The sequence below is a fragment of the Pongo pygmaeus genome, chromosome 23, assembly GCF_028885625.2.
Source record: "Pongo pygmaeus isolate AG05252 chromosome 23, NHGRI_mPonPyg2-v2.0_pri, whole genome shotgun sequence".
Taxonomy (NCBI): Eukaryota; Metazoa; Chordata; class Mammalia; order Primates; family Hominidae; genus Pongo; species Pongo pygmaeus.
The window spans coordinates 57,992,379-58,017,114 of record NC_085931.1 but is presented as its reverse complement, the minus strand read 5'-3'; the positions used below and the strand labels follow the sequence as shown (position 1 = coordinate 58,017,114).

Genomic DNA, 24,736 nt, shown 5'->3' with positions numbered 1-24,736 from the left:
GGCTATGGGAGTCATCAGAGGGCCCTGGGCACCTGTATTCACCTCTCCCCGTCCCAGCACCTCACAAAAACCACAGAAGAGTCAACACTCAATGCACACAAGGAAGGGAGAAAGCCAGATGGGAGGACCTGGGAAGCAGATGGACGAGTGGTCCTCACAGGGGTCTGAGAAAGCAAAAGCCCGGGCCAGCGCTGCAGAAAGCCAGGGGCAGCCCGGATGCACCTGATGAGCCCCCATCAGAGACTGGCAGCACTGTGCATCCCCAAAGAGGGGCATGGTGGGGACACAGGAGTGTGGTCTGTAATCAGCAGCTAGACCCCACAGCCATCCCTGCACATCCCCACGCCCCACTGCCTGGGTCCAGCGCCCACCCCCAGATCACCAGAGCTTCCGCTTGGCAGAGGGTCAAACCGAGGGTCTCTGGATGGGGAGATCCAGGCACAGCAGAGCGGGAGGACTCGCCGTGTGCAGCAACACGGACCTCTGACTGCAGAGGGAGGCCTAGGTGACTGCGGGTCTGAGAAGAATGGGAATGTCCCTTACCCTGAAGGGTTGACCCAGAAGGAACTCACAGTCCAGGGTCTAGAGAGACGAGGGGGTAGAGAGGAGTAGAGAGACGGGATGTGCCCTCCAATGCTGGGACCAATGCCTTTTATTTCAGGACCAATGGCTTATGGTGTGGAAAGGAAAATGACCCCATCAAAATAAACTGTCCTCATCCCCAGCAAGCCCTGGCCCGGAAAGGCAATGCGTTTCCACCTGCAATGCAGCCTCCTAGCCTGATTTTAAGAGGGACACTGATTCCTTAAAACGAAGAAGAGAAAAGACACAGTCTCTCTAGCTACTTGTAACCATGATCAGCAACAACTTTGGGAATCACTTCAAAACCAGTCTGACGGCCTACATTCGAAACCACGACAGCTCTTTCTTGCTAAGGTCAAGGAGAACCACTTTATTTGTATGTCTCTACTTACAATTTAATTAACTAGTCTCAGTTTAGCAATAAAACCCAAACATCAATCTCGGTGTGGAGAGTCACAAAGATATCATCATAAGGAGAAAAGTGGCTTGATCATGAGCCAGGGAGGCCTCACGTGTTTGCATTTCATTACACAGGATGGTCACCACCACTTCCTGGTGGTAAACACACTCCACACTTGAGCAGCTAAAAAGCAAAATGCTAACCGCAATTTTGCTGTTCCCACTCCCAGCACCTCAACGGTCCTGGGAAGGAAGCAACTGGGACAGACGCAGCGGAAGAGGCAGTGCCCAGCAGCTCCGCAGCAAGCGCTATGTCCAGCTCCACTCCCGCAAGGGGCGGGAGGCTAGAGGGCCAGATGCAGGGAGCCCTCTCCTGGTCCACCGAAGCTCGGCTGTAACTGGAGCACGATGGCTTTCCAAAAGCCGTACGACAGACTGGGCGGGGGTGGCCAGAGGATCTCAGAGGACCCTCTGCTCTGAACAGCAAGTTTTTTATGATTCTGTGCTAAGTACAGGCCTGGAAGGATGAGCTCTCGGAACAACTGTTAATGTCCCATCTTCTAACGTAGGGCAGAATGTCCTCCGCGGTCATGAGCCAACTACACATCAGCACGAGCTCTGAAAGAATAAGCTACTCCTTTTGTCCTGCAGGGGGCTGAAGTGCGGTCCTACCTGAAGGCCACAGTCCAAAAGTGGGATGAAACCTGTCCCTCGGTTTTAAGAAAACGAATCTCTCTCTACTTGTTCAAGAGGAATACCTTAAAATGAGCTGAAATTGGAAGGAATGCAGGAAGAGCCGGGGAGGCAGCAGGGATTAGAAAGAAACAGAGTAGAGAAACAGGTGAGGGCCATGGAGGACCCCAGTGACAAGGCCATACCCCTCTTCCAAGGCACCACTCTGGGCACAGAGGCGTGATTCCGAGGGCCCAGGATGACAGTGAGGGGCCTGACAATAATCACCTGGGGCCTGGGGACCTCAGGGAAAGCCTGGCAGGTTCAGGACGGGGACAAAGACGAATGCGCCAGTGCTGGGCTAGTCTGGGTTTTAATGGCTCAGGGGCAGGAGGGGTGGGGGGATGTGAGCCCCAGGACCCTCTGACTCATGGAATCTTCCGTTCAGGCTTTTGCCAGCTTTTCACAGTGGAACCAAACATTTCAAAGCACCCTGGCAGGCATCACCTCCTTTGACCATCTTAACAACTTTGGGGTGGTGGAAAATAGATGTGAAGATTGTCGCTCCAGATCACAGCTCTTCCAAAGAGGAAACACAGCCTCTCCTCCCAGCACGATGGTCGATTGCTGGGAGAGGCCAGTGAACCCAAGGGGCCCACAGTTGAGTGTGCAGGGAAGGGTGTGCAGAATCAGCTGGGGGCGGGGTGGGGACAAGGCCACCAAGGCGGAGCAGGGTGGGAGAGGATTTACTTTGAGGCAAGACAATTCTCAGATGTAAGCAAGGGAGTCAGCAAGCATCCTCATCATTTATACTAGATACGTAACATTGTATTCTGTCACTTTCACAGGGGATGTAGCAGCAGCATAGGCTGCACTGGTAAAATTACAGAGCTTTTCCACACATGCAGATTTTCTATTCTATGAATTAAAGGGAAGTAGGATGAAGATTTGAGATCCTCAGGGAAAACAAAGCTATGGAGAAAACCCAAAGAAAATCATAAACATCTGGAGACGAAAGTAACAACAGAGAAACTGCTTTAAATCCCCACTCCAAACATCCTCTTTAAGCAGGGGAGCGTCACCCATGAGCTATATTGAAGCAATGTGAAGCCACACAGGCTGCTGGAGCCCTAACGTGCAGGCTGCTCCATTAAACACTTTATCCCTTAGTTCCCCAACATTTGCTGAGGCCACTCTAGAAACTGGGCATTGGTTACGGGGAACATCGGGATGAAAATGTAGGCATGTGCTCGAAGCCAAAAAAGAAGCAACGCCCACTCCTCATTTCAAAAGGGCACAATCGACCTTGTAATCTCCCAGTTCTCAGGGTCATGAGGTGGGCGGGCACCATAAGGCACAAGATGCTGGTCAGGAGTCCCAGGAGGAATCGTGGGGAGTGGAGGTAGAGGGCCCGACCACAGGCACAGCTGCAGGCTGCGGCTCCCAAGGAAACCCTGGAGCAGAGACAGGCAAGTCCCCTGAGCCCACAGGACACCCCAAGGCTGCCCAAGTGGGTAGGGAGGAACTGGGAGAGCTCTCTCCTGTGCACCAACCCAGGATGGGCAGTGCTGGAAGCAACCTGGAGATCATCCAGCCTGCGGGGAAGCTGAGATCAGAGATGGGCAGGACTCTGAGCATGGGGATGGGGCCCATTGATGCACTTTTGGGGCCGTTATGAAAAGTCAGCACAATGATACAGATAAAGAGCTGAGAACAGTGCCCAGTACACTGCAGGCACTTAATCAATGCTAGCTGCTATTATCATCATTCCCAGCAGCAGCCCAAGGCCAGAGTCAGGGACTGAGGCTGAACTAGAACCCAAGTGTATATTCCTAATATATTATTTTTGGGATTACATGAAACTTCTATTTCTTTGATTTTTGTTGTTGTTGTTGTTCTATATAATGCATCCCTCTTCCAAAAAATGCAACAAAATATCCATTTAGAGTTTCAGTGGAAAGCACATTAAATCAGCCTGACTTAAGAAACTCAGGACATCCATCCAACAAGAGAGCAAATTCCTGCCCGGGGTAGCCCGGAACCCAGGCTGCAGACAGGTTCAGCAAAATGATTCCAACAGACGAGGATAAGCAGAGTCACCTGGGCCACAGGATAAACACCCATGTTCAACTGTGAAGGCCTGCTACGCAGAAGGCCCGTGGGGACCAAGACTCTGCCTGAACCAGGAGACCAGGAGCACAGGAATGCAGCCCTTGCCAGCACACACAGCGCGCCTCCCAGAAAGTCCACACACCCCTTAGATCGCACATAACAGCAATTTTGCACGTGCCTTGCCAATTGTCATGTCCTTACGTCTCAAATGAAATATCACTATCATTTCAAACGCTCAGATCTGCCCTTCTGGAGCCTAATGAGGATGAGAGCCGGGGAGAGGGAGCCATGCTGCCCGTTCCCCGGCCTGGCTGCACTGCTGATTTATCCTCTGCTTCTCGGCTGCTTACTTTGTAGGGGTAATAAAACTATTTCCACCAGGGCGGTAATAAAGCTGAATCTAGTTTCCTAGCTGTAACTGAATTCTATCTCAAAAGAATAAGTCAATTTTAACCTTACAAGGTAGTCAAGACAACTTTCAGAGAAATTTCATTAAAATCACATTTAACCTGAATTAGAAACACAGGAAAGGGAAAATGTTCAGGTACATAAAGCCGTTTCCCACACAGGTGGAACCATTCTCCAGTACCGCGTTTTGTTGGCATTTTCTTCCTTATAGGTGAAAGTGTAAGATATGACTAATAACAACAGCCACTGTCACCTCGGTGCCCCTGACTTAGACTCAGCCAGTGTCTTCCACTCCAACCAACCTCGCTGGGGGCTGGACAGAAGAGGCTGCCTCAGGTGCGGGCATGGACAGAGCCCTTGGCAGCTCAACAAGGTCCAACGTGGGAGAAGCAGAGCCCTTCAGACTAAACTTCCAACACTCAGCCCCACCATGGACCCATCCTGCTGTACAATTTGTTGATGGTGATGATGGTGATGAAATGATGATGGTGGTAGTGATGATGACGATGAAATGATGGTGATAGTGATGATGATGGTGATGATAGAAATGATGATGATGGTGATGAAATGATGATGGTGATGATGGTAATGACGATGGAGATGAAATGATGGTGATAGTGATGATGATGATGATGATGGAAATGATAGTGATGGTGATGAAATGATGATGGTGATGGTGATGATGATGGTGGTGATGACATAATGATGGTGATGATGGTAATGACGATGGAGATGAAACGATGGTGATAGTGATGATGATGATGATGATGGAATGATAGTGATGGTGATGAAATGATGATGGTGATGGTGATGATGATGGTGGTGATGACATAATGATGGTGATGATGGTAATGACGATGGAGATGAAACGATGGTGATAGTGATGATGATGATGATGATGGAAATGATAGTGATGGTGATGAAATGATGATGGTGATGGTGATGATGATGGTGGTGATGACATAATGATGGTGATGATGGTAATGACGATGGAGATGAAACGATGGTGATAGTGATGATGATGATGATGATGGAAATGATAGTGATGGTGATGAAATGATGGTGATGGTGATGATGATGGTGGTGATGACATGATGGTGATGATGACATGACAGTGGTGATGATGGTGTTTATGATGCTGGTGACGACAATCATGATGATGGTGATGATGATGCTGATGGTGATGATAATGACAATAATGGGTACTAACACTGCATGAGACTTAAGTGTGCCAGGCTCTCCTGTAAGTACTTTACTCCCACGACCCATCATGCATGGGGAAACAAGGGCTAGAGTGGGGACATTCCTCACAAAGCCAATCCTCCAGTACACAACACAGCCAGAAAGTCAACCCAAGTCTGCCAGCTTCCAAAGTCCAAGCTGTTACCCCACAGAGCTGAAGAGTAGATTAGAATAAGCCAGAAATGTTCGAGAATTATTTCTAATAAGTCCTTTCCTCCTCTAACCCACAAACTAGTCCCCAAACCAAAATCTCCCATTGTTGCTCCTGGCCTGGCATTTTCGCTGTCACTCAGCCACCAAAATGTAGGGAACTAATTTCCTTCTAACTTCCCGGTGGGAGGTCAGCCTTTTCCTGAGGTTTCTACCAGTTTACAGGCACCAGCTTGTTTGCTCTACATGGAAGAAGGGACAGAAGGCTCTCCTGCCTCTCTCAACACCTGCACCCAGGCCTCACTCCAAGGGGCCAGCACTGGCAGCCCTGAGGTCATCAGGAAGCACCCTGGGCAGGGACAGGCTGCCTTCCAGATGCAGCCTTGCCCCTTGCTGCAGCCCACCGTTGTCCTATCCCTCCTGTAGATACCGACCAGGTCAGGGTTGGGATGCTCCACACAGCAGGTGGGCAGATACACTGGACACAGAGGCTGCCTTACAAATCAGCCCCAACAAAGACTGGTCCTGAAATGTGGATCCAAGGGAGGTGTGAGAAGGCCCTGTCCTGGTTCAGGTCCCAGGCAGGGTCTCCAGGCCAACCGTATGAGAGAACTCTATACCTGGGGAGAGTTGGCAAGTGCCAGTTATCAAGGCCACACCCACAGCTATCTGCATCTGCTCCCTCCAGGCTAGAAAATGAATGGAGAGGGCTGAGAAAAGGGCACCTGACCCCAAGATGCTCACATCCTCAACCCACAGCACACTGAGAGCTCCACACAGAACAAACATAACAAACACTGGAAGGATCTCATTTCATCAACAGCCATCTATCATGAACCAGCATTCTGGACTAAGTCCTTAACGGTCATTTCAATGGACAAAATCCAAATTTGCTGGTGTTTTTTGGTGCCCTTGATTATAAAGCTTCAAAGACTCGATTTCAAACAGAAGAATGAGGAGTCCCCTCTTCCTTCCCTCATGGCATTATTTTGATTTGGAAAATGTGAAATATTTGAAACTTGATTCTTCTGCTCCACCTGCCCAAGACATGAGTCATGCTTCCTGCTAATGGATGATAATGATGATCATTTCTTCCATGAGCTGTATCTTGGTCTAAACCCCACACTTCCAAGCTGAATGTTAGTGTTTCCCCAAAATTCCTATGTTGAAGCCCTAACACACAGTGTGGCTGTATCTGGAGATGGGGCTTCTAAGGAAGTGATTAAGATTAAATGCGATTGTGAGGGTGGGACCCTGATCCCACAGGATTAGTGTCCCTATAACAGATGGCAGAGAGCTCCTGCTTGCTCTCTCTCCCATTGCCACCCCTCCCCCCAACCGCCACCCCCACAGACACCCACCCAGGAAGGGCTATATCTACATGTGAGCAAGGAGGCAGCCTTTTGCAACCCAACCCTAGGGGACAGCCCTCACCAGAAACCAAAGCAGCTAGAACCATCATCTTGGACTTGGGGCATCCAAAAGCATGAGAAACTAAACTGTGCTTTAAGCCACCAGCCTGTGGTATGTTATTATCAGTCCAAGCAGACACAAGCCATTTTATCTCTGGGGCAGGAAAGCCTTCCCAAGGGCTTCTCTGCCTCTCCCATGTGCTCTTACAATGCACGTGTAGCTCTGTGACACTTACCAGTCACTGTCGGAAGCAGCTGCCTTTTCATCTGTGCGGTCCCCAGGCCACCCTGCTGGAAACGCTCTGCAGAGGTGTGGGACACATATTCTGTGCCTGCCCAGTGCCCTAGGCACAGCGAGCCAGCTGTGGCACACTACCAACCCAATTCAGAAGTACTCATGATGGCCCCAAGCCAGGAGGAACATCACAGAAGAAAACTCTTCAGGGACCCAGGAGCTTTGGGACCCCTGGGTCGAGGTCAATGTGACAGTGACATTTTTCTGGGATTCTGATGGCACCTTTTTGTCTTTGGCCTGAAGAAGGGGCTGCCTGCAGACCCCTCCCAGCAGGTGTACCGCACCATCAAGCACATGGCAGAGTCCTTCTTGGGCTGGCATCTGGCTGTTTCCTGCTTATGTGTTATTGTCCCCAGCTCCAAGCTCTCTAAAGCCCAAGCTCCTGTGTGACACTTGCTTCATGCTACTCACCCTTGGCTCAACCCAGCAATACTTCCTCCTACCTCTGAGCACCACCAAAAACTGGTGTGGTTGGGCACAAATGAAAAGCAGCCTGTCAGGGAAGGTGGCAGGAGGGCAAGAAAGGGTTTTAGACAAAGGAACAGTCAGGAACAAAGGAAGCGCCAGGGCAGAGGCCTGAGAGTCCTGGCTGTGGTGTCACATGGCCTAGGGCTGGAGAACGAAGATCGGAGGGTCTGGGGTGCAACCGCCACTACAGCAGGGGGAAAAGGAACTAGAGGGGAAGAAAACGCAAAGCTGATTAAGGAGCTGAAAGGCAGAAGTCAGAATCTCCTACAAGGTCAGATCAACGGGGCCGCCATCCTGGGTGGCCGCCATCAGGCCTGAGACAGCCACAGAAGATGTGCTGTGGACGCAGGCTCACAGCCTAAGGTCTCACCACCTGGGGTCACCGCCAAGATCCAGCCAGCTACAGGGCGGTCCACCTCCACCCGATTGTGAATACATTCACCACAGCAGTCAAGAAGTCCTAAGCCAGCCTTTCAGAGAATAATAAGAAAGCAAAAATGGGCCACAAATTGACCAAAACTAATGAACGGTAAGCTTCACTTCAAAGCAGTCACTGGGTGAGCAGCCTCACCGCGATGCCTGCACTGTGAAAAGTCAAATGAGAAAAGTTTGTTTATAGCTCAATAGAAGTCCTTGGCTACCAACAAGAATCTCTCCTGGAGGAGACAGGGTGGCCCTCCTCTGACACATCAAGCAACGGAAATGTGTGACCAGCATCAACACATTCCCCAGGAATATGGAAACATAAATGGCCTCAAACGCAGTGACCATGCCAATGAGATAAACCGTATCTAAAGTGGGTGTGTCTAAATGTGTGTGTGTGTATAGGCATGTGTATGGGGGGTGTGTGCATGTATAGGCATGTGTGTATATGGGACTGTGTGTAGGTGTGTGTGTAAAGGCGTGTGTATAGGGGTGTGTGTGTGCATGTACAGGCATGTGTGTATACGGGACTGTGTGTAGGTGTGTGTGTATAGACATGTGTAGGGGTGTGTATATATAAGGGTGTGTGTATGTGCATATGGGTGTGTGTCTGTGTATAGATGTGTGTAGGGGGTGTGTGTATACATGGGGGTGTCTGTATGGGTATCTGTGTGTAGCTGTGTATGTGTATGGGGGGGTGTGTATATGGAGAGTGTGTATATAAGGCTGTGTGTGTGTGTATATTGGATATGTGTGTAGGTGTGTGTGTATACGGGAGTGTATATGTATATGAAGGTGTGTGTATATAGGTGTGTAGGTGTATGTGTGTAGGTGTGTATGTGTATGTGTATATGGGTGGGTGTGTGTGTGTACACAGGCATGTTTGTAGGGGGGTGTGTGAGTATACAGAGGTGTGTGTGTATAGGTTTGCGTGTATGTGTATACGCATATGTGTGTAGGAGGGTATGTGTGAATATGGGAAGGTGTGTGTTACAGGCATGCGTATAGGTATGTCTAAGTGTGTTTAGGAATGCGTGTGTATATAGTGGGTGTATAGGCATGTGTGTATAAGGGGGTGTGTTATAGGGGTATGTGTATATATGTGTATTGGTGTGTGCACAGGGGTATGTGTGTACAGACGTGTGGAGGTGTGTGTATATATGAGGGGTGTGTGTGTATATGCATGTGTGTAGGGGGTATCTGTATATAGGAGTGAGTGTATATGTGTACAGGCATGTGTGTAGGAGTTGTGTGTATAGCAGTGTTTGTGTGTATAGGCATGTGTGTGGGGGTGTGTGTACAGCAGTGTTTGTGTGTATAGGCATGTGTGTAGGGGGTGTGTGTATAGCAGTGTTTGTGTGTATAGGCATGTGTATATATATGAGGGGTGTGGATATATGGCAGGTGTGTATAGGTATGTGTATATACAGGCATGTGTTTGTGTATAGACACGTGTGTAAGAGTGTGTGAATACAAAGGTGTGTACGTATACAGGCATGTATGTATGTGTATGTGGCAGGTGTGTGTATACGGTGGGTGTGTATAGGCATGTGTATATGTATAGGGCTGTGTGTGTATAAAGGCATGTATGTGTATGCATATATGACAGGTGTGTACAGATGTAAGTGTGTGTGTACACAGGGATGCGTATGTAGGTGTATATGTATATGGCAGGTACGTATAGATAGGGGTGTGTGTATATAGGCACTTGTACAGGTGTGTGTGTGTGTACAGGAGTGTGGGTGTATCTATACATGGCAGGTGTTGTGTACAGGCATATGTGTAGTAGGTGTGTGTATATAGGCATCTGAGTGTGTATACAGACGTGTGTATGTAGGTGTATGTGTATAGGGCAGGTGTGTGTATGCATGAAGGGTATGTGTGTATAAAGGCATGTGTGTAGTAGGTGTGTGTATACAGGCATCTGAGTGTGTATATAGAGGTGTGTATGTGTATATGACAGGTGTGTATGTATGAGGGGTATGTGTGTATATAGGCACATGTGCAGGGGTGTGTGTATAGGAGCCTGCGTGTGTACATGGCAGGTGTGTGTATAGGTATATGTGAAGTAGTGTGTGTGTATAGGCATGTGTGTAGGGTGTGTATGTGTATATGGCAGGAGTGTGTATATAGGGGTGTGTGTAGGGCTGGGTGTGTATACAGGCATGTGTGTATGTATGAGGGTTGTGTGCAGGGGTGTGTGTATATAGGAGTGTATGTATATGTGTATGTGGCAGATGCGTGTATACACAGGTGTGTGTATGATGGGTGTGTGTGTATATACGCATGTGTGTAGGTGTGTATATATGAGGGTTGTGTGCAGGGGTGTGTGTATAGGACTGTGTGTATATGTGTATATGGCAGATGCGTGTATATGGGGTGTGTGTATGAGGGGTGTGTGTATATAGGCATATGTGTAGGTGTGTATGAGGGTTGTGTGCAGGGGTGTGTGTATATGTGTATATGGCAGATGCGTGTATATAGGGGTGTGTGTAGGGGTGTGTGTAGGGGTGTGTGTATGTATGAGGAGTATGTATATAGGCATGTGTGCAGGGGTGTGTGTATAGGAGTGTGTATGTGTATGTATATAGGCATGTGTGCAGGGGTGTGTGTATAGGAGTGTGTATGTGTATATAGCAGATGTGTGTATAGGCATCTGTGAAGGGGTGTGTGTGTATATGAGGGTGATGTGTGTATAGGCATCTGTGAAAGGGTGTGTGTATATGAGGGTGTGTGTGTATACAGGCATGTGTGTAGGGGTATGTGTGTATACAGGGGTGCATCTGTAGGTGTGTGTATATGTATCTGGTGGTTGTGTGTATACAGGCATGTGTGTGTAGGGTGTGTGTGTAGGATGTGTGTAGGGTGTGTGTGTGTAGGGTTGTGTAGGATGTGTGTGTAGGGTGTGTGTGTAAGGTGTGTGTAGGGTGTGTGTAGGGTGTGTGTGTACAGTGTGTGTGTAAGGTGTGTGTAGGGCGTGTGTGTGTAGGGTGCGTGTGTGCGCGGTGTGTGTAGGGTGTGTGTGTGTAGGGTGTGTGTGTAAGGTGTGTGTAGGGGGTGTGTGTGTACGGTGTGTAAGGTGTGTGTAGGGTGTGTGTGTGTAGGCTGTGTGTAGGGTGTGTGTGTGTAGGGTGTGTGTGTAAGGTGTGTGTAGGGTGTGTGTGTGTAGGCTGTGTGTGTAGTGTGTAGGGGGTGTGTGTGTAAGGTGTGTGTAGGGTGTGTGTGTAGGGTGTGTGTAGGGTGTGTGTGTGTAGGGTGTGTGTGTAGGGTGTGTGTGTGTAGGGTGTGTGTGTAGGGTGTGTGTAGGGTGTGTGTAGGGTGTGTGTGTGTATGGTGTGTGTAGGGTGTGTGTAGGGTGTGTGTGTGTGTAGGATGTGTGTGTATACTTTAATTTCAAATAACACATTACATTTAAGGCCACATTCTTGTCATCTGTAACCTCGGGGAGCAAAGGGTAACCTAGAGCTCAAGCCTGGGTCTGAATTCCACTTCACCCCACTCAGAACTCACCCCTGGAGGATTACCAGATAAATACGGAAAAATCAGTGAACTCTGGATTTCAGTATGTGTCAAACACTGCTCAGGGCATACTTATATTAAAAAATTGTTCACTGTTTATATGAAACTGAAGTTTAACTAGACGTTCTCTATTTTTATTTGCTCAGTCTGGCGCCCCTAGCCCTTGGAGGTTCCGTGGGGTTAGAAGGTAGAGAGATGCAGTTGTTCCCATTTTTTACTAAAGAGAGGAGAAGGCACACTTTGCAGGAGAAAACTCAGAAGGCACATGGCTGTGGTCCATCCTACATCCCCTAGGCGGCCCTGGCGACAGCTTCGATGCTGTTGCTGGGAAGGCCTCTGGGCTGCTGCTCCTTCCAAGCTAAGTTCAGATCAGCTTAGCAACTATCAGGTTTTGCCAGCAGCTCCTCCTGACCCATGAGGGCCTCCCAGCCTTAAGTCCCCTCACGGGTGGAGCCCACCAGAACCGGGGCCCCAGGGAACAGCTCTGCCCACCACCCTCATCCAACGGTGCCCTGGCACCATCACTGTGGCACCAGAAACAATCCATGAGCCTCCCTTTTAGTGCCAGTGTCACCCCCAATGGGACAGTTCTCTGATCTGAAATGCAGTTGTTTATGATCTAATCTTAAATCTGAAAAAATCAAGAATGGACATAATCAAATGGACACATCTGCTGAGGTTTCAAATATTCTTTTTAAATACTGAAAAAAGTTCTCTATGGGTTTTTTAAATCAAAAAATGTAGCAAATATCTCATTTATACAGACATCATCTATGTCACAAAAGATGCATGACACTGAGTACCAGGTGGGGCTGGCCCCAGAATTCACAGAGGGGCTCTGACTCCAGCCTTTGGAAAGGCGAGGGCTGAAAGCCCACTCCTCTGGCCATTCTATCTTGGGGGCAATCAGGGATCATGTGATTTCAGAGGTTAACATCAGACGTAACAGATGTAACAAAATGTACAGGGGATGTCATTAGGATTCACTGCAAAAATGTGGAATCCCAAGTATGTGTAAGCGTTCTCGATGTAATACGGAGTGGAAATCTCATCGTGTGCTTTATACGTTGAAATTCTATCAGTTGGAGAGTAAATGTACATTTATTATTACAGCAGTAAATTACTAAATACTTGGTGCGAACTGTTGATTTTATATACGAAATCCTTTGTTAAGTAGGGAACAGACTGACAATTAATAGAAATATTGAGAACACATTAGCTAGATAATTTTAGAATGAACAGCATATCCTCTTTGAGCCTACAAATGCTTATTAAATTTTAAGTAACACAAGGCAGGATAATACAGATTAGGTGACATCCTAATTCTATTTTTTGTGGAGTTGCTGGACACATGCCCTATTCTAACATAAAACAAAATAAACTTTAAGACTTATATTTAATTTTTAGTTATTTAATTCCACTTAGCCATGAGCCTTGTTTCGAGAATTTTTCAGAAAAATTATTCTTCCTGAAGAAAATTGCCAAGCCCTTAAAATATTCCAAAAGATTATATAAAAGAATTAAATGTGGGGTAAAACTCCAGATTTATGCTCTTATCTCTGAAGTCCTTTCTAGGCTGGTGCCTATGGAGCTCGGCAGCACTACCCACCAAATACCCACTTAGAATCATCCACAGGTTCTCGGAAGCTGTGACCTGAAGCAAAACGACATATAATGAAACCAATTTTACCATAGGCTGATTGATTGAAACAAGAGGTAAGTTTCAATGGCATATTTCTGGTCACAAAAACATCACCCAAATTTTTTTTTTTTCTTTTTTGAGATAGAGTTTCACTCTTGTTGCCCGGGCGGGAGTGCAATGGCGCGATAGCTCACTGCAACCTCCGCCTCCTGGGTTCATGTGTGTGGGTCATTTTATTTGAAAAAGGTGTTTGGAGTTATTAAAAAAAAAAAAAAAGAAAAAAGAAAAAAAATACAATTTCAGTTGTAACTTCCTCCAGACAAGATTTTGTTTTGCTTCTCACTAGCATTCTGGGGAACTCCAGCACAGAATCATCATAATTGAGGTTCAAACAACCCTGATCCTCTCAGGTTGGAACCTAGATTTTATGAGGGTATATCACTTCCACTTTGCCCTCATGTGTCACTATTCTGAGTCTCACAAACTATATGGGCATTTCTCAGATCCCTGTCCTGACTAAACAGGTTGGATGCAAGCACTACATGAGGTGCCCAAACCACAACTAGCTTTGGGATGATTTTTCTTCTGCATCAGGAAACACACACCCAGAACACCGGTGGCTTTAGAGCTGGGCATACCTAGCCAGGTCCCAGCTTCACTCGGGCCCAGGAAGTCCTTATTTTGTAGATAGCAGTTCAATGCTTTTAAGACATAAGACATTTATTTTTCTTTCCTTTTTTTTTCTTTTTGCTTTGTTGGCTTAATTTAAAAAAACAAAAAAGTCTTATCCAGTGGGAAATGGGGTTGAAATTATCTAGCCTGCCACGACTGAAAACGCACGTTCCTCCTACTCTCACCTTTTTCTTTCACTCCAAATTCAGTGGCTCCAGTCACCCTCTGATTCTGTGGGAACTCATACAATGTCTGTCCCGAAGGATACATGGGGGTTCCCAGGGAGTTCCCCATCCGCGGGCTTGCCTGTCGCTTTACTCCCCGCCCAGCACACACCCTCGAAGGCTGCCGCTCATCCTCCTTTCCACACGGCTTCCATTACAGACACAGCCCTCCCTCTTCATTCTCAGCACCTTCGTGTCTCCACGGCAGACTTTTACTAAAGGCTTAGGGATGACAGAGAAAGGTCACACTACTACTCAAGATAGGAAGAAACTACTCAGAAGTGCTTTTGAGAGATTCTTTCACAACTCCTTACCACAAGAAAACAAGAGTGATGCCGCCCCTCTTCCGATCTGCCCTCTCACCCCTCACCAGGCTTCCCTCCATCCCCAAGACCTCCCCATCCTCCAGCTCTCTGCTCCCTCCTGATGAGCCCTTATCCTCGTGCCACCACTGCTGAAACTTCCGCTTGACTTTGCAGAGCAATTCAGCTCTTTTCTGAACTATTCCCATCTGGGCAATGTCCTCAAAACCTCCATTCTTAATCAGCGAGTCCATGAAGATGTTTTCCTTCACCGAATTATCAAAGTTTTCTGAAGTAAATGCTGTCCTTCTCCTAAAATGCAGAAAAGAGGGAGAGGCTTGGTTTTTTGTTTGTTTGTTTGTTTTTGAGACAGAGTCTTGCTCTGTCGCCCAGGCTGGAGTGCAGTGGTGTGATCTCAGCTCACTGCAAGCTCCGCCTCCTGGGTTCATGCCAGTCTCCTGACTCAGCCTCCCCAGTAGCTGGGACTCCAGGCGTTAATTTTTTGTATTTTCAGTAGAGACAGGGTTTTACCATGTTAACCAGGGGGGTCTCAATCTCCTGACCTCGTGATCCGCCTGCCTCGGCCTCCCAAAGTGCTGGGATTACAGGCGTGAGCCACCACGCCCGGCCTGAGAAGCTTGGTTTTTTTTAAGAAATTTTTTCTTCCTAGAATGTCCTCTGCCCTTAATAAAATCTTTACAATCCCTGCAAAAGTTCCAACCCACAAATCCTTTCTCTAGGAGGCAAGTGATGAAACAGGTGAGGGGGAGCTTCACGAGGCCAAGGCCTGCAGATGCTTCTCCCAAGCTTGTTCAGGGATGATGGCACCCACCAACCCGAGAGCTCAAACGTGAGAAATTCTGTCTATTTACTGCTTTAGCAGCCTGGGTATTCTTATTATGAGGCCATGATAGAAATTCCTTAAGGTTTCATCAGAAGAACAGGAACAAGTTAGTTTAACCGCTTAATGGCAACACACATCTTTCTCTGCTGTGAAGCACTGATTCTTTAAACAAAAAATTGCCATATGAAAATGGCCTACTTAGAGGCTGCGCTGAAAATAAAAATATGATTTACTAAAAAGTATAGATTTCGTTGGGGTTCCTTTGGTTATTGTTGCTGCTCTCTTAAACAATCATCCAGCAAATTCACAATGTGCTTCTTTCTAAACCACAGCACCAGAGAAAATCAATTCAAGTATTTCCCAAACTGCAGCACTGGAACAAACGAGCACTAACCACAACTTTCTAATCTCCACGAAAACATGAAATACGCCTTCCAAAGGACACAAGCGGAAAAGGAGGAACCTGCTCAGAACGTGTAATTCACATCTACTGCAAATCATATTTCAAAGAACTCAGTGAGGCTGGGGAATGCTTGTGAAAGTGCTGGCAGGGAAAAGAATCCAGCCGTACCCAAACAAGACCTCAAGGTGTAGCATGCGATGAGCGCACATGAACGCACTGACGGAGGCAAAAACAGTATTTTTAACAGATGATAGGTTGAAAAGCAGCTAAACGTAATACTGAAAGTATTATCAGAAGAACTGCAGACAACTTCATAATATGGAAATCAGGTAATAACCATTAGACACAGAGTTAAAAATCAGATTCAATCAAAGAACGAAATGGAGTTTGTAATTTGTAGGAGTCCATTTTAGAATATCACTCAGCAGTTTCCCAAACCGAGCACCTTACCTGTGAAGACTGCTGTTACGGCCTTCCATGCTGAAGGCGCAGGGAGGGGAAAAGGCACAGTGACCTGCAACGCTCAGCGGGCAGGGCCCTGCAAGGCACGTGGCCAGGGCTAAGTTTCCAACAAAGTGCAATTTGTCTCCACATTCTGTGAAATAATTTGCCAACTGGGCATGGGACTCTTTGTGAAAGAGCACGTCTCTTTTCCATACCTCATCACTGACCAGCTGGTATCACAAATACATGCCCGGTTCTGCTTGGCATCACTTGGTTAATGCTCTGTTCATTAATTTAACAAACTATCAGGAGAATATGCCTGGAACGGGCAAGCATTTTCTCTCAACTTCCATTTAATTAAACTCTGCTATTGTAATATGACAGTCAGCACATTGCAGGGGGAATTATTTTAAAGATGAAGGTAAAAAGTATTTCAAAGCCCCCACTTAAACATGAAAGCATAATCTAAAATTGCCTGAGCACACACTATAATTTTTCTATAATATTAAAGATGTTATTTCCAGACTCAGTAATTAGTTAGATTCCATGGAGAAATTATTCTAGCATCCTTGATAGAAAAATGATGCACAGAGGCAGGGAACAGAGTACCGAAGGACCACCATAAACAACCATCCGTCACCTAGATTATGACAATCACCAGGCTTAATAAAGAGTGAGCACTGCCTGCTTTGGGTGCACACTCACTACTCTCCTGCAAAGTGAATGTACTGAATTCTGATGATATCACCTTAATAAGAAGAAATAAGAGCAGCTCACGCACCAGCAGCTGTCTCAGAAGGATGCCCATGAGGGATGCTGAGCAGGCCAGGATGCTACTGGCGGATGAGGACAGCACCCTGTCCCACCGAGGGCTGAGGGCCACCTCCCCCCGCCCACAGAGAGGGGCTGCGCGGGAAGCTGGCTTACCATCAATCCGGCTCACGAGTTCTTCTAACATTTTCACTTTCATTTGAATCCCAGGTTGGGCAAAGGTGTAGTTGTCCTAAGGAAAAAATAGTTATGTGAATCATATGCATATAAAATAAAACACACTTTCCAAAAGGGAAAAAGGCAGCTGGGATAAAGTGAACAGCTTTATAATAGGACGAATTCACAGACAGAGATTTTATCTTAAGAAACAAATAAGTGGATATACCCTGCACAGCACAGCACTCGCAGCGCCGCTGAGTGCTATTTTGAGAAGGGAAAGGCCAGTATTTCCTGATGTCAGGTGACGAGCACGCGCATCTCAGGGAACACTGAATGGTACATTTCTATTTGTAAATGTAAGACACTTACATCTAAATTGAAAAACAGGCAACCAATGAGCAAATGAAAGCTCACTGACCAGAACTGTCTGCGGGAACTGACCACTTCACTGGCCATCTGGACCCCGAGCACTCAGCCCTGCCGGAAGCCAATGGCAAAGGTGCCCAGTGCTGACAGCACCATCATCGTGGCCACAATCCAAGTGCTAATGACACAGTCACTGCATGGGTGAAAACAGTGGACATGTGACTTCACTCTCAGAGATATAGTTGATTGAACTCAGGTGAAGTTCAGACACTAACATAGGAAGGTCTGCATAGCATCAAAGGGAAGGGGGCCTGGGCAGTTTCAAGTCAAACAGCCCAGGAATGGGGCCCCAGCTCTAGGACTCAGAAGCTGTGTGACCTTAGCAAGTAACATAACCTCTCTGGGCTTCCGTTTCATTACCAATAACATGAGAGTAATAACACGCTTTCTAGGACTGTCTGAGGTCTCAAGGAAACAAGCAAGTGGAATGTGGAAGAGATTTCAAGACACAGCAGGTACTGGGGCAGTGACAGGTCTATTTACTCCTGCTGTCACCACCTAGGCGAGCACGCACATGACACTGGGGGGTGCTGCCAGAGAAGACTGGTCACACTGCCTCATCCCACAGCAGGAACACGAAGAGGCAGCTCCCATTAACAAGAGATGGGCATTCCCTATGGAGGCTGCCCTTTGGGCCTCAGCCGGTGCTCGGGGGCATTTTCAGAAGGAGGATTTCAACCAGACTCGTGGTTAACAGACTTAATCTGTACCCAACAGCAGTGAATGTGGAAGGCAGAATAATAACCAGCCCCAAAGATGCCCAGGTTCCACTCCCTGGAACCTGTGGATGTGTGGCCTTACATGGCAAGGGGAACCAGGGTTGCAGGTGGAACTAAGGTTGCTAGTCCATGAACCTGTGGAGAAAGAATCGGAAGGCAGGGAAGCGACAGGTGCTGTGCCTGTGGCTCATGTGGGTTCTGGCCTAGGCTTCGAACGCTTTAGTGAGCACACAGGGCCTCTGGCCCGGCCAGCACTGGGAGATGACTGCCTGTGGCAGCTCTGCCCTCAGTGAGTGACACTGGGGATGGCCCCATGAGCCTCAGCTAGGGGAAGCCAGGCAGGCCACTGGCCTCAGTAAGGGCACAGGGAATGCAGTCTTGGTCCAAACAGGAGGTGTTGGGCACAGGCAACTGCAGCTCACCAGGCGGGCTCAGGCCACCAGGCAGGTGCTGGCTTGTAGCAGGCAGCGTCAGGGCAGCCTTTCCGACAGTAGGGGATGAACTGCTGCCTGTGCGCCGGAGGGGGCAGGGGTCTGTGGGCACCACCTGGCAGGAGGGAGGTGCTGCTTTGCGTGGCAGGGGGGCAGGTCTACACGGACAGATGTCCACATGGAACCCAGCATTCAGAGCCCGGGAGGAAAGTGGAAGGACTGATCTGGACTTCATACTGACACTCCTTTTCCATAGGCTCAGGACTGGAAAACGGTTCAAGAACAACGTTCCTGGAGGTGGTCAACCAAGCAGGCCTCCCTGTGCTGTGAGGGGACGCGGCCACGGAGTTACAGAATCCTCACAGAATCCGCATGTGGAGGAAGGGTGACGGGGCACACAGCAAGGGTGTCAGCCCTCGGGAGGCCCCAGTGATGTGGAAATAGCACTCACAGAACCCCCAGCTCCAGAACCCAGGAGGGGACCCCAGGTAAGACAAACGTGGAGCTGAGCGACTGCCTTCGGGCCAGCAGCATTCCCAAGTCTGGAAAGTCAAATGTGAACACACGCAGCCAGCACTCTCTCTGTTTCTTTCTCTCTCTCTCTCACACACACACACACACAGAGCACGCACACACACGCAGAGCACACATGACATCTCCTAACAAGAGCAGGCACAGCAGCCGCTGTGGCACACAACACAAAAAATGCCTACAAGGCCCTGAGGATTTTTCTTTCCCTAGAAATGGAAAATGAGCCGAGTCAGACCTGCCGGCTTGCTGAGGGATTTCTCCCAGGTGGATTTCAAGTGACAGGCTCTGGATTCCAAACTGTCACATCTCTGAGGGCAGAACTGCAAAAACTCCGTTTGCCACCTTCACTTAGAATGACGCCAAGGCCCTCCAGTGACCTTGGGTAGCAGGAGGGATGGGCTCCGGGGAGAGGATCTCTGGAGTGACTGCTCCGGGGCCTGGGGATGATGTCGTGGGCCGATTCAGGGATAAGCTTGGAGGCCTCCTGAATTTGGCTGTCCAAAATATGGCATTTAATGGGCAGGACTTTTAGGCCCTGAAGGAGCTGCAATGGTGTCAGTGAGACCCAGGCACCTGTCTGGCTGAGATGGAGCAGCAGCAACAGTTAAGGACAAATTGTGAGCTTTCATATATTTGAAATTTAACAGGAGTAAGAAATTTTGGCTCCAGACTTGAATTCCTTTGATTGTCATCATCGTTGGACCTGAACTTGCAATGGTTAGCCTTTAAGACTTAACTTCTCCCCAGAGATTGGATAACAGAAGCAGATTGATGTTAAAATTTAGGGCATACCGTGTGTTGCAAGTTTACGTCATGTCATTTAACCTCGTGGAGGAATTCTGATGAGCCCAGTTGAACAATATAGCTGCGAAGAATTAAGGGTGAGAAGTAAACCAGAGAGTGGTGTGGCAGCCTCCAGTACACAGAGGTCCTAAGATTATTTAATTAATGTCCTATTCAGACAAATTCCGGAGCCATGGGGAGCACATTCTAACCACCCCATTGGTCTCTTCTGAGGGACTGCGATCTCTTCCACTCCAAGAGAGGCCACGCCCCTGGCTGTCCAGGGCCCTGATGGTTATGTGAATAACAGACAGACCTGGAGTCAGCTTCCACGCGGAGGGAGCGCAGCTGCTGCCTCTCCTGGACTTGCTCTAGCCGCAGAAATGCTCGCCCCATGGAGGCTAAAGGTGGGTTCAGCCCCTTGCACTTCTCAGAGGCTCCACAGCAGGTGGGCAGGGCCCGGCCCGCAACACTGGCTCTGATGGGGTGGGTGAGCCTGATGGGTCCTGGGATCAGTCAGCCATTCAGCGGTTCTCCCACTAAGACAGGATTTCTGGCTCTCATTTAGCAGAAATAAAAGTTATTCTTTGGCCTCCATCTGCCACAGTTTTGTTTTATTTCTCAATTTGTTCAAAACCCAGGTAGGGAAGATGGGTTCTCAGAAATTCAAACAATTAAAAAAAAGAATGACACCTGAGAGCCAATAACGAAAAGGTCTGCATTTTGAAAGAGAAAATGTTTGCGTTTTGAAAGACCTGCAAAGACTGACAGCTATGGTCTTGGTATTCTGGCTTCAGGCTAGGGGCGGAGAAGGCCAGCCTTCAGAAGGCTGTAGCAGGGATGCCCAGCCCCACCTCTGGAGGGCGAGGTGCCAAGGCTAAGGCACAGGGGGGTTCTGTCTGGGCCTTCCTGGCTCGGGAGGTGAGCCCAGGCTGCAGAAGGCCCCACTCTGGGGCCAGGAAACCTTCGAGGGCACTCTAAGGAGGCAGACACCGTGGCCAAGGAATCCAGAGCCAGGCGGCTGAGGAAAGGAGTAAGAAAAGAATGCCCCATGGCCCTTGCAGCAGCCTGTCCCAGGGAGGCACTGACCGCCCAGGCCCTCCCAGCAGCCTGCTGCCCACAGGCTCCACCAAGGCCCCCAGGGTAGATCACAGGCTCTGTCTGCTTAAGGCCCGGAAACCAGATTTGCCCTCGGGATACCCCAGCCCAGCACCCCGCCTCCCACACCTGGCACCCATATCACCTGTGCTGGTGAACATGTACCTGGGCAGCAAAACAGGAACTAAGCAAGAATACTCTACACTTATAAAAATGTCATTAGTAATAATATTAACATTATTCCCTTCATAAAAAGTAAATCTGCATATCCTTTCCAATTGAGATCTGGTATCTTTAAAAAAGGATATAATTTACAAAACGTATGTGTCAGAGGGAAGAGAGGAAGGGCTGAAGACAATGACCTTTTGTGAAATGTTTCACAGAAGGTAAAGTTTGTGAATATAAATTTTTTATATTTAAAATTTTTTATATTTCTATAAAAAATATAAATTTTTATATTTCTATAAAAATATAAATTTTTTATTTCTATAAAAAGTATAAATTTTTTAATTTATTTTAAAAATATAAATTTTTTTATTTATATAAAAAAATATAAATTTTTTACATTAAGGCTCAGCTTGCCTTACACCTGTTGCCATTACAACATCACACTCCTCCCGATAACAAATAACACTTTCTGCACTTTTCAGAAGAAAAGTAGAGTAAAATTTTCTTAGGGAGCATTTTAGAGAAGAGTTGAAATATAAATTCCTATCAGCTCACCTGGAAGTACCCAGAGTCAAACCTGCCAGCTCAGGGAGAAGTTAGACTCCCTCCTGCCTCTCTGACAAAGCGCTCCTCCACCTGGACCAGGGATCCACCCCCCCCACGAAGTCCAGCCTCTTCTTTCCGGGCTAATCTCACTGTAACATAGTGTCTTCCCCACGCTGAAACCAAATATGCCTTCCGCACCCAGGCCTTGACCTGCCTCTGAAACACCTCAGGAAGTCTTTTCTGCAAGCAATGGCCTGAGAGACTTCCATTTCCTTCAACTCTTAAAAGACTCCCTTCCACGTCCTCTCGGGGGCCCCTGGCCACCAGCCCTGAACACAGAAGCTGGGCTCTGACCATGCAAGGACAGAGCTAGGAAGCCTCCGGTCACAGCTGCACTCCACTGTCAGCCATTAATACATTAAAGCCATTAATGCATCAGTCCAGCGGAAGGCAGAACCACATCAGATACTAGTTCTTTCATCTGTTCAACTCTGAAAGCCTCCTACGTGATAGAAAATCAAGTCCTGAGTATCAATGTGTGCAAAGGAGTCAAACACGCAGGCCTGGGAATGCTATCCCCGGAGAGTCCTGCTTGCAAGGCCGGTGCTCGGCTGGTGCCTAGAATGTGGGTTTCGGGAGAGTTCCCACGATTCCCTGACTGATCTGGATGACTCGGCAGGCCTACACTGTGCAGGGTGGTTCACCCTGGGCACCTGCTCTCCTCCTGGGAGGCTGCATTTGGGCACATGCCAAGCAGAGAGCATCCGCATGCCCAGTCCCCAGTAACATCCTCTGTGCTGAGTCTCTAATGTGCTTCCCCAGTAGGCAACGTTTCAGATGGGTCATCCCAGCCCCACACTGGAGGGACCCAGCGTGTCCTGTGTGACTCTGCCAGGAGGGGGCTTGGAAGCTCATACCGCTTCCTCTGGACTTTACCCCTTGATGGAGTCTCCTCTGCATCCTTGCACTGTGAGGAATCACAGCCACGAGTGTGGCTCTGTGGGGTGGTCTTGGGATCCCCTGACACAGACAGGGGGAAAAGTGGACAGGCAGACAGGGCCCTTCTGTTCACAGGGATGACAGCCTGGCAGCTGAGCTAATGTTCACCACATGCCAGGCAAGTGCATATTTACTGCTAACGAGGACTGGGTGGCCACACCATCATAGCACAGAACCAGGGCTGGTCCTGGAAGGCCACTTGGAGGGTGTGAGGTCTGAGCAGAGATGAGAGAGAGGGTTCAGGCACCATGCAGCAGAGCCCCAGCAGCCCAAGGGAGCATGTCACATCCCAGAAACGAAATGGAGGCCAGGGCAGCTGGAGGGCAGCGAGGGAGCCACGGCTGAGGCAGGAGGAGACCGTGCCGAGGCTGGAAGGCCATGTCGGAGGCAGCGGTGGGACCCAGGCAATGCTCTCAAATGCAGGTAATGAAATGCAAATGGAGGCCACTGCAGGTAAGAGATTTGCATCACGGAAAGATGATGTAGAAACAACGGAACAAGCCAAATGAGGATGGAGGGGTATCATTCATGAGGCAACTGCAGTAATCCAGGCATGCTTCCCACGGAAAACAAAGTTAACCCCAACTGTCCACACTGCTTTCTGCTGAGCTGACTGGTCGGCTCATGCACCTGAACGTAGGACTTGCCATTTATTCCTATTAGCTCATTCATTTGATTGGTTTCCGGCTGGCACTGCAGGCAGCTGAACCCGTTCTGAATCTTGATTGTGCCGTCTATCACATTCGCTGTCCCTCCCAGCTGAGAGGCACTGGTTAAACGGATCCCCTTGACGTCTTCACTACAGTCTCTGCCAAGAGGAGGGAAGGGCAGGGCCAAGGACGGGGCTCTGCAGCACGCTCTCAGAAAGTGCCCTCAGAGCACAAAGGTGTCATATTCTATGCAGCCTTGTTTAACCAACCCCCTGCTTTCCTACCTGCCAGGTTCATTTCTCTCATCTTCTGTGTTCCCATCTGTGAAATGGAGAGAGGAAGGGCTCCAATCACAAGGACACAGGGGGTATTGAGTTACTGTGTCTAAAAGAACCTAAGACGACATCCATACAAAATGCAAACCCAACCTCCCCCTAATTCCACACCTTCCATGATGTGTCAGCCATCAAACAGTGGTTTAAGGCTGAAGGCTCCCAACCCAGCCAGGCCACAGGAACCAGCGCCTCTGTAAACCACTGGAAACGTGGCTGTCACTTGTCTTCAGACACGGGCCAACCAGCAGAGTAAAGCGGCACACCAGCAGGAGGAGGCCATCCACAGTCACTTCCAGACGCACACTGCGAGGAGCAGAGCTGTCACAAACGCCGGCGCGGGAGGGAGACAGTCAGTAAGCCAACGGGAAGAGAAGCAACTGCAGCGGGAGCAGTGGGCTGAAAAGGTTCCAACTGCAGGATTTCAACTAAGTCACATTCTGGCAAAGGCGAAACTACGGAGACGGTAAAAAGCCCAGGGGTTAGGTGGGAGGGGATGAACAGGCAGGGCACCAGGGTGTTCAGGGCAGGGGACGACACTGTGTGACACTTTCTTGGTGGACTCATGTCACTGCATACCTTTCAAAACCCACAGAACCTACAACACAAAAAGCCTACAACTGGTGTAAACTGTGGACTTTAGTTGACAATAATGTATCGATATTGGCTCCTCAATTGTAACACATATGCCACACTAAAGTCACCGATGTGAGATGCTAATCACAGGGACGCTGGGGCTGAAGGAGGACGCTGAGGAGTGCATGGGGCCTCTCTAACCTCCTGCTCAATTTTTCTGTAAAGCTAAAACTGCTCTAAAAAAACCAAACTCCATTAATTTAAAAAAATAATCAATTCATCCGAAGAAGGTAGGGAAAACAGAACAAATAAGAAAAGATGAAACAAATAGAAA

General features: G+C 48.4%; 1 protein-coding gene across 3 annotated transcripts in view; it reads right to left on the bottom strand.

The window, feature by feature from the left end:
- Window positions 1–24,736, bottom strand: part of TBC1D22A (TBC1 domain family member 22A) — a 421,784-nt gene that overhangs the window by 167,541 nt on the left and 229,507 nt on the right. For 2 of the 3 annotated variants that reach the window (XM_054469452.2, XM_054469458.2), the window contains exon 10: window positions 17,141–17,216. In XM_054469452.2, the coding sequence (XP_054325427.1) occupies window positions 17,141–17,216 (76 nt within the window). Of the gene's footprint in view, window positions 1–13,272; window positions 14,835–17,140; window positions 17,217–24,736 lie in introns of those variants that run through there. The other variant, XM_054469457.2, reaches the window with a different exon arrangement.